The 10,118-nt window shown below is 43.2% G+C and overlaps 1 protein-coding gene across 1 annotated transcript; it reads left to right on the plus strand.

The window, feature by feature from the left end:
- Positions 1-849: 849 nt before the first annotated feature.
- On the plus strand, positions 850-9,847 carry LOC117540213 (cytokine-like protein 1). Its single transcript, XM_034206787.1, has 5 exons — positions 850-1,002; positions 1,384-1,428; positions 1,709-1,855; positions 2,918-3,063; positions 9,015-9,847. Exons 1-4 carry the CDS (start codon positions 850-852, stop codon positions 2,972-2,974), a joined length of 402 nt encoding a protein of 133 aa, XP_034062678.1. The 3' UTR covers positions 2,975-3,063; positions 9,015-9,847.
- The last annotated feature ends 271 nt before the right edge of the window (positions 9,848-10,118 follow it).

A 10,118-nucleotide genomic window follows, 5' to 3' on the forward strand; every position in this document is an offset into this window, starting at 1 on the left:
TCGAGTATGTTTGCGTATAGAATTTGACATGTGAAGTAAAAGCATGACTTGGAGCATTTATTTCTACACTGTGGTGTTGATACTCTTACTGTCACACTCCTAGGTTTATGTCACGGTTTTAGTGTTGTCTGTCTGGTTATGGGTTTTGTAAGTCTGTTCATTCAGTGTTTTGTCTTCCTCCTTGTGTTTTGTCTGGTCCTCCTCCCTGTCGTTAGTTTCCCTGGTGTGTCTGATTGTCTCATTGTGTTCACCTGTTGCCCTTGTGTTTCTCCCTCCCCTGCCCATCTGTGTCTTGTCCTGTGAGTAGTCTAGTCTTCCATGTTGGTTCATTGTTTCCCCTCCATGTTATTCCACGGTCTGTGTTCCTTGTGCTGCTCGTTTGTTTTGGATTTTTTGGATACTGCCTTTTTTGCCACAGCTTTTATTATTTAATAAAGCTCGGTTTTCGTTAAATTCTGCATTTGAGTCCTACCTGCTTCACCCATTCGTAACACTTACTAAAGTAAATTCAAATTTGACTTCTTATTCAACAACTTACACTCTGAAATAAAAAATACCTTGCTGAATATCCCTTCATTTCTGAGATTATTATGAATGTATGTCTTTCCAGTATAGAGATCTTTGACAAAAATGTACAGCTCACACTTCTCTCTAGCCTTTTTTTTTGCTTTCTCCATCTGTCTCATCTTACACAATGGGTTGTCTCCTGTCAATCCCCTGCAGTTGCATAATTATTTTGGAGTAAACAGAGGGTGTGTTGTAATCTGTCTCCATGCATACGTGGCTGCGTGTGTGCATCAGTTCACAAACAAACATCGTTTCAGTTAGTGAAGTAGGTGTCAGGGAGTCATGGCGATCTTTAAACACTTGTTTCTTGTTTTGTCTCTTGTGCCTCTGGTACTGAGCTACCCTTTCTTCCCCCCCACATGCGACAGCAAGGTGCTGAGCATGGCGCGAGATCTCACCCAGATGGCTGCAGATCTGAAGAGGGGCCATGAAACTGTAAGTCCGCTGCTGCATGTTTGCTCTATATCGATTACATTGTACACTAAAGTTTGGTTTAGCATATATTCTCAAATTGTTTTGTGTAAACATTTTCTGTGATGTTTTCAGTATCTAGTGCTTTTTTATTTATTGTACTTTGGACAAATAGTGATAGTATTCCTTCATTTATTTTCTAGATACAAATATGCATCAATATAGTTTAATCCAATCTAATCAAAACAATAGTGAGCTTGTAATTTGTAGACACATTTCAGTTGGGTTTGTTTTGGCAACTGTGACTTCTAAGATAATGGATAGGTTTAAAGAACTACATAATATTATCCTGTCAATGCTGAATTATTGAATGTTATATGTATTATATGTTTTCCTTGCATCCAGAGTTACTGCATGGCACACATGCCAGATCTCTACCTTGATGTCCATGTAAGTATGATTTTAAATTCCCCATGATTGTCACATGTGTTGATGATGCTAGATTGTATTTGTTATTTTACATGATTGGCATGTATACATTTACTTATTTCATGGTAAAAAAAATAGTTTTCTTATCTTCTACTTTTAGTTGTTGTTCATCCATCACTTTTTGTTTTGAGTAGTATCACTGTCCAACATTTTTCCACACTAACAGCTGTGGTATTTTGTCTGAAAACCTAAGCTGTAAATCACGCACTGAGACACTAATTGCTACTCATGCTGAATGCAGAATGCCTGTGTGATGCACAAAATGAGGACCTACATCTCCCTGGTGGAAGGCCTGCGAGACCGCCGCTGCGCTTACACCAGAGAAGTGATGAAGCTGGGGTACACTCTCAGACAGCTCTTCATCTTCATGTCGGAGAAATGTCGCGGGGTAAGATGCGACAAATGGTCCAAATAGATTCAACACAATGAGCCTCAAATAGCACTATATTATATGGGGACACAAAATAAAACATCTTGCAGAATATAAAGGGATTTATAGTTTGCCATTGGGGCTGTAGCATGAGCATTCAGTGACAGTAGATGTAACAGGCTTCAAATGAATCGCTCTGACGTCTGACATATAAAGATACATTTATGCAAACATTAAATAAGATTGCCGAGAAATTATTCTTTTTACATTGTCTGTACTTTTAATGGACCTCAACATGTGCCTTTTCTGTTGATAGAGGAGGTTTTTGAGTAGTAATTGTTTATATTGTATTGTTAGTAGAAGTTGTGCTGCTTATCTTAAAATAAGGTGACTCCCAATCTTAAAAACATAGGTACATAGGATTTACGGTAATAGGTATTTATATAACATCATTTATTAAATGCCCAATTGTTGTTCCTGTATTCCCAATACTCTACAGTAGTTATATTTTGTTATTGGAACATTATACTTAGAGGGAAAACAAAATGGTACAACTGATCCTTTATCTACTGCATTTACACTGAGCCAAAGTCTGCACCACTGCAGCACAACATAAAACAGAAAAGGAAAAAACATTTAATGGGTCACTCAGTGGGTCATATCACGGGATTAAACAGGGTTTATGATTCAGATTATGGAAAACATTCAGATCACTCTGGATATTTGAGCCTTCTCTGCTGAACTGTGGAGACAACTCGTGTTGGTTTGTGGTTATTTTTTTATTAACAGCTTTATATCACTTTCACTACGGTCATTTCAGCAAGCTTAATTACCAGAAAAAGGTTGACCTAGAATTAATGTCAACAATAGCCTGAAATTACAATGTGTGGGTGTAAGTATACACACGCATATTGGTGATTTTCTGTTTACTAGAATGTTTAATTTCAGATAACAATGAATTGAATTAGGATTGAATTGCATTTGAAATTGAGCTACTGCCAACAATAAAAACTTTGCATTCAAATATCTAAATCAATTGCACTTGTTTTAACTAAAAACATCTATTTGATATTTTTCCAGGACTTGGTGTTCACAATCTATGACTGTGCTGTGCTGGAGCGCTACCCTGGATACTGAGATATCAATATTACTGTCTGACAGCTATACAGTCCTTCCTTAAGCATGGGCAATAACTAAAATACGCAAGACTAAATCTATGGTAACTAATGAAAGCTTTAGCGCAAGTTCAATAAGGAAGACCTAACTCGAGTCACTCACACGTCACTCTATGGCTCCCTTCCCCCCTCATTAAATATGAGGGCGTCATGCCTCAGCAGCCAATCGCTGCACATGCTAAATGCCTTAAATACCTGCTCTTCCTCCCCGTCAGTTGTCATTGCAGATGATCACACGCAATGGTAGTTGCAATACAATACTGCTTCTCGTGAGAAAAACCGTAAGAAACAACTAGCTCAAGATGTCCAACTCGGACAATTCGGAACACGAACCTTCTCTGGAAGTCTCCGATCCCGGTTCGGCTCCCCACAGCGGCTTATCAACAGAGGAAGACTTCCTCATCGCCCGGCTCCTGCAGCAGGGCTTTCCCACAGCCCCAGGCCTCACTCTCTCTCAGCGGCGATAGCTCTCGGACCAGGTCTCCAGCGTAGCTCCCCAGTCCGGGGCAGCAGCTCCAGCCAGCTTCCCAGAGAGCAGGACGAGGCCGCAGCCGCGGAGGTAAAAAAAGGGCAGGAAGTCGAGCCCTCCAGGATCCCGTCCCCCTCCAAAAAATCCACCCCTTCTCAGGCTCGCCAGTCCGGGAGCGTCACACACCCCTATGGAGAGTAGCGCGGCCGGCTCCCTGCAATCCCTGGCTAGCTCCATGATAGCTATCGATGCTCGCCTCCAGGCTCTGGAAGACTCCGCCACAGGAGCTTCAACTTCCGTTGCACTCAGGTACTAGTTTTTAACGAAAACGTTTGCACTCGACCCTTACACAGGGTTGGGTCGTAACGGAATACATGTAACGGTGTTACGTAATCGGAAGAAAAAGAAAGAAAAAAAAAAAAAAAATCAGTACATTCAGCTGGCGTTACATTTGAAAAAACGAGTAAACTGAGTGCAGTTACTTTCGTAAACCTGAAGTGAATACTTATTGGAATTATTGGTGGAAAGTTTCCTCACAATGTAATATTCATTACCGGCAGAACCGTGTGCACAGCGCTGCAGCGTATCTGCGAGCGAGAGATGTAGCGTGTCCGTGAGGCCCCGCCCCGCACGCAGATGAGAGAGAGAGAGAGAGAGAGAGAGAGAGAGAGAGAGAGTTCTCTTTCAAAACATATTGGAAGGTAGAAACGGAGATGTTTAGATAAAACGTGGAAGATAACGTTTACGTAGCATTTATGTATTGTCGAAATTATGACATTCATAACGGGATCAAATCTAACTGAATGGCCTGCTGCTGCCGAATGCATGGGGCAAGTAACTGGGAAAAGTTTTAAAAGTGATTACATCGTTTCAGATAATAAATAATAACGATAATGTATTCTATTTAGGGGCGCCTTTCAAAGCACCCAAGGACACCTTACAATGCATACACTTTTCCAAGGAAAGGTTTTAAGACAGTACAAAGAATGCAGTCTGGGTGAGTTTTTCTTTTTATGTACGGTGCAGATGAGAGAGCTGTCAAGAATGACACTAAAATGTCGTGTTCGTGCTCTTCATAAGCCATTAAAACAGTAAAATACGTGTCTCCCGTTCACCAAAACATACCCATCTGTTATGGAAAAGAAAGTATTCTAAAGAGAAAGAAGAAAGGAAAAGATAGAAAGAAGAGGAAAAGGAGAAAAGATAAAAAGAAGAGGAGGAAAGAAGAAAAAGAAGAGGAAAGGAAGTATTCTAAAAGTAATCTGCCACCGGTACCGGCGGGATCGTGGTTAGTTTCCGATGCGCAGAAGAAAATCTGGCCCACCCTATATTTTTACAGGCCCACCCTAAAGTAAATTTCTGCCTACGCTACGGTCCGCACAGCAGCAACAACCAATCACATGAATCTCTTGCCCGACACACAAAGCAATAGCAATGTTAAAACTAAGTAAACTGGAAAGGAAAAAAAAATCCCCAACAGGCGAAAACCTACCAGTTTCACCCACTGTCCCTGCCTCCTCCCTCCATGCCTCGCTCCTCTGGTTTGTATCCCGGTAGATGAACAGAGACTGATCATACAGCACCGGGTGATTCACTACCGCTATAATGAATTTTCCCTCACATTTTTGGAATATGAGGAATTACCTGCGTAGTCTCTCCCAACATACACGCGGTCTGATTGGCTAGCGCTTGTACCGGCAGATTTGCATAAACGGGACTTCATTGGCTGACGCTTCTGCCGAGGCGCCAAAAGTTGAACATTGCTCAACTTTTTGAAGCGAGCAACGCCAGCAAACGCTCCACGTCGCTTCCCAAAATACAGTTCTACTAAAAGTGACGTCACCCCATTCAAAGTGAATGGGCAGAAGCGTCGGAATCTGTAACGCACGCCACCGTGTGGACGGGCCGTCACAGTGGCTCTGCGCCAGAAACATAAAAAAAAAAAAAAAAAAAAAACATTCTGGAATATCACCCCTCCACTCCCATTAACATCCCTCAGCTAGCAGCTGCGCTATCTACAGATTCCGTGTTCGTTGACTATCTCCCGTCAGGGCTCTCCCAAGGCTTCAGGGTAGGAGCCCTCCCATCTCCCACAGTGACTTTCGTAGCAAGAAACTTACAGCCGCTAAAGAACCCAACATAGTTTCCCAGCTCATCGACAAAGAACTTCTCAAAGGATATATAATCGGTCCTTTTAGCTCCTCCCCCTTCTCAGTGTTCCGTTCAAATCCCATCGGAATAGCCACACGTAAATAAAAGGCTGATTTTCGATCTGTCCGCTCCCTGCTCCGGCCCATTCTGCAGCGTCAATAGCATCACCCCTCCAGATCAGTTCTCCCTTCACCATGCCTCAGTGGATAATGCAATAAAGATGATCAAGTTCACAGGGCACGGAGCTCGGCTCTCCAAAGCGGACATTACCGATGCCTTCAAATCATCCCCATTCATCCGTCTCAGTGGAACTTGTTCGGTATTAAGTGGGAGTCCAAACTCTATCTTCGCGTTCGCACGACCTTCGGGTGCAGAAGCAGCCCCTGCATCTTCAATTCCTTCTCGGAAGCGCTCCATTGGATCCTGCTGAACATCGTCAGAATCCCCTCCGTCCTTCACCTACCGGACGACTTCCTCCCCATAAACCCGCCACAGGACAGCTCAGGGATCTCACTGGCCAAGCTTAAACATTGCTTCAGGAGTGAGGTGTCCCTCTCTCCAAAGAGAAAACGTTAGGTCCCGTCACACGCTTAGAGTTCTTAGGCATCATCCTCGACTCCATAGACATGAAGGCGTCTCTCCCCTCCGACAAATCGCAGCGCATCCAGGACATCACCAAGTCATACTGCGAGCAACAAGTTATCACAAAACAACAGTTGCTCTCCCTTCTCGGACACCTCAACTTCGCCATGCACGTCATCCCCCAGGGGCGCTCGTTCATCTCCCGCCTCCTGGACGCAGCATCAGCGGTCGACAACCTCCATGACTGCGTTTTCTTAGACGAAGGCTGCCGTTCAGACCTTCGGTTCTGGTCCCTCCTGCTCGCCCACTGGAACGGAATTACTTTATTTACGATGGCCTCGTGCGTTCCTCTGACTCAATGAGGTCTTCACGGATGCCGCCCATCCATGGGTTTTGGGGGGTTTCTTCCAGGGAGAGTGGTTCGCAGGGTCATGGCCCCCGTCAATTTCTACCCAAGCAAGTTCTCACTAAATCCAGCCTATCACCCATATCATACCCGGGCATTCCTTCAGGATAGGTGCAGCCACCTCTGCTGCTAATCAAGGTCTCTCTACCTCATCCCTACAACAACTAGGACGGTGGTCCTCCTCCGCCTTCACAACCTTCATTCGTCCGGACATCAGCGCCGTACGGGCTTCCCAAAGATCTCTCAGACCCTAACAACTATGGTAGTTATACATATAACTGGTGGTGGCTCAAACACATTCACAAGTATACATGTCTCACTAAGGTTCCCGATATTCAAAACTGCATTCCTGTCCTAATTCCGCGGGCCCCGCCCACAGGGAATAATGTCTCGTCTCACGCCGCAACTACAGGTAATGGGCTTCATCTCCGGCACACAGGTATTTCATTCCCAGGCCTTGCTCAAACGCATCAGTGTAAAATGTATTTCCTGCAGTCCGCGTGGACTCGGGCCACCGTACACTCTGGTGTCAGTTACAAAACAAAGGAAATAAAGAAAGAGTAAAGATATATATATATATATATATATATATATATATATAGCCTGCGAAGTCAGGCGTGGCGGAAGGCCACCGTACACTTCGGTGCCAGTTACAAAACAAAGGAAAAGAAATGAAGAGTAAAGAAAAAATATATATATAGCCTGCGAAGTCAGGCGTGGCGGAAGGCCACCGTACACTTCGGTGTCGTAGCGGAAGGCTACCGTACACTTCGGTGTCAGTTACAAAACAAAGAGTAAAGAAAAAAAGATACATATATATATATATATATATATAACCTGCGAAGTCAGGCGTGGCGGAAGGCCACCGTACACTTCGGTGTCAGTTACAAAACAAAGGAAAAAGAAATAAAGAAAAAAATATATATATATATATATAGCCTGCGAAGTCAGGCGTGGCGGAAGGCCACCGTACACTTCGGTGTCGTAGCGGAAGGCTACCGTACACTTCGGTGTCAGTTACAAAACAAAGGAAAAAGAATAAAGAGAAATATATATATATATATATATATATATAGCCTGCGAAGTCAGGCGTGGCGGAAGGCCACCGTACACTTCGGTGTCAGTTACAAAACAAAGGAAAAAGAATAAAGAGAAATATATATATATATATATATATATATATAGCCTGCGAAGTCAGGCGTGGCGGAAGGCCACCGTACACTTCGGTGTTGTAGCGGAAGGCTACCGTACACTTCGGTGTCAGTTACAAAACAAAGGAAAAAGAATAAAGAGAAATATATATATATAGCCTGCGAAGTCAGGCGTGGCGGAAGGCCACCGTACACTTCGGTGTCAGTTACAAAACAAAGGAAAAAGAATAAAGAGAAATATATATATATATAGCCTGCGAAGTCAGGCGTGGCGGAAGGCCACCGTACACTTCGGTGTCGTAGCGGAAGGCTACCGTACACTTCGGTGTCGTGGACGTTGGGCCACCGTTACAAAACGAAACCGCTCGCTCCTCGGCGTAGTCAAGCCCTGCTGGCCAGGCATGCGACCCGCAGGTCGTTTTCAGATAAGACCGGCACTGATTTCGGCAGTCAGAGTCTCAGCATGACCAGTAAGCTCCGGCAGTGATTCCGGCACAGTGTCGCTCATATACGTGTTAATCTATTATCTCTCCTCCCCAGATCACCAGTCACCCCACAAGGTAAGCAACTCAGTTCATCTCAGTATTCATACTTCACTGGTTTTGGGGATTTCATCGGAGCGGTGCTTTCCCTCCTGAATGATTATCCTGCAAACCGGGGGCCTAATCGCCAAACACCATTACATTCTCCTGTTGTACTATCATGGCAATCATTTCATTCATATGACGTGTAAACAATAAATATGTAATTCTTACATCACGTCTCTCCGGGTTGAAATGAAAGCTTTAGCGCAAGTTCAATAAGGAAGACCTAACTCGAGTCACTCACACGTCACTCTATGGCTCCCTTCCCCCCTCATTAAATATGAGGGCGTCATGCCTCAGCAGCCAATCGCTGCACATGCTAAATGCCTTAAATACCTGCTCTTCCTCCCTGTCAGTTGTCATTGCAGATGATCACACGCAACCCGCCTCCACCCCTCTCGCCTCCCGTCTCCTTCAGGACAAAGCTAAACCTTCCTCCTTCAGACTGGTCTCACCTACTCATCACCACCACCAGTGTCTAGACCCCGGGGATTTCATCGGAGCGGTGCTTTCCCTCCTGAATGATTATCCTGCAAACCGGGGGCCTAATCGCCAAACACCATTACATTCTCCTGTTGTACTATCATGGCAATCATTTCATTCATATGACGTGTAAACAATAAATATGTAATTCTTACATCACGTCTCTCCGGGTTGAACTGTGGAATCAGACTGAGGAAACACATAATAAACTTTATGGAAATGCCTTCTATTCTGATATAAGTATATGATATCATATTGTACAAAAGCTTGTTAGTTGCATTCAATACAGACTGCAATATTGTCCAGTCTTTCCTTTTTTTAAGAGGTGAAAGAGGTCTACTTCAAGATCTCTGCTCTTCATCATCCACTGGTCAAGAATGTTTTTGGCACAAGAGCAGAGTAGTATAGAAAAACATAAGCATATAATTGAAAGCATCAAAAACAAACAAAACAAAATACCCTATTGTCTTACATCTAACAATAAAATGCACATTTGATTTTTTCTAATAACTTAAATATGAAATACATTATGTGAATCCAAGGGGTGCTAGAGGAAGATAAAGTGCATCAAGTTAACACGCTGGAGCTTCATTCACTTTTTGTAGTCATAGGAACTGTACAAAGTACAAACACAATTGCAAGTAATGAGAGTGAAGGGATAAGTAACCTCTGTGGGCCGGTGTGGACTTGCATGAGCTTGTCTCTTTACTGCAGGCTCTAGGGATTTACAGAATGAAATCTCTCTTTCACTTTGTATCAAGAGTGCAAAGTGACATTAAGAGAACGTTTAACAAAGTGATTCATTTTGCATTACATTGGAAATAAGACAAATTTGCCTAATATATGATGGATAATGGGAAAGAAAACTGCAACAATACATGCAAAATCCTGTTTTCCAACCCATTTAAACCGCTCACTTCAACCAATCTTCATGTCCATAATTGGCTAATCTTTTCATATAATAGAACTCAGAGAGAGAATTACTCATGCAAATTAGGTGGTAAATGAAGGTCAATGAGTTTCCTTTAGAAGGGCTTTATGGACTGATAGAATAAGACATCCTCCTTAATGTCAGCATTGATTTGAATTTAATTTTGCTGACAACAATCATTTGTACAGAGAACAGCGGATCAGGCACTCCTCAGAAATTGACTTCCCAGACTTTAACTCACATGTTTTCTTCTTCCACCTGAGGTTGATAACACAAAACTGCACATCGGACACGTTGCTCAAAGATATCAAAACGTACTTCACCCCTCCATTTAAATATTTGTTATATA

The sequence above is a fragment of the Gymnodraco acuticeps genome, unplaced genomic scaffold, assembly GCF_902827175.1.
Source record: "Gymnodraco acuticeps unplaced genomic scaffold, fGymAcu1.1, whole genome shotgun sequence".
Classification (NCBI taxonomy): domain Eukaryota; kingdom Metazoa; phylum Chordata; class Actinopteri; order Perciformes; family Bathydraconidae; genus Gymnodraco; species Gymnodraco acuticeps.

Coding starts and splice junctions, on each gene's coding strand:
- LOC117540213 (XM_034206787.1), top strand. CDS start 850: ATGGCGATCTTTAAACACTTGTTTCTTGTTTTGTCTCTTGTGCCTCTG. Junction 1,003..1,383: donor TGAAGAGGGGCCATGAAACT/GTAAGTCCGCTG, acceptor CCTTGCATCCAG/AGTTACTGCATGGCACACAT. Junction 1,429..1,708: donor ATCTCTACCTTGATGTCCAT/GTAAGTATGATT, acceptor TGCTGAATGCAG/AATGCCTGTGTGATGCACAA.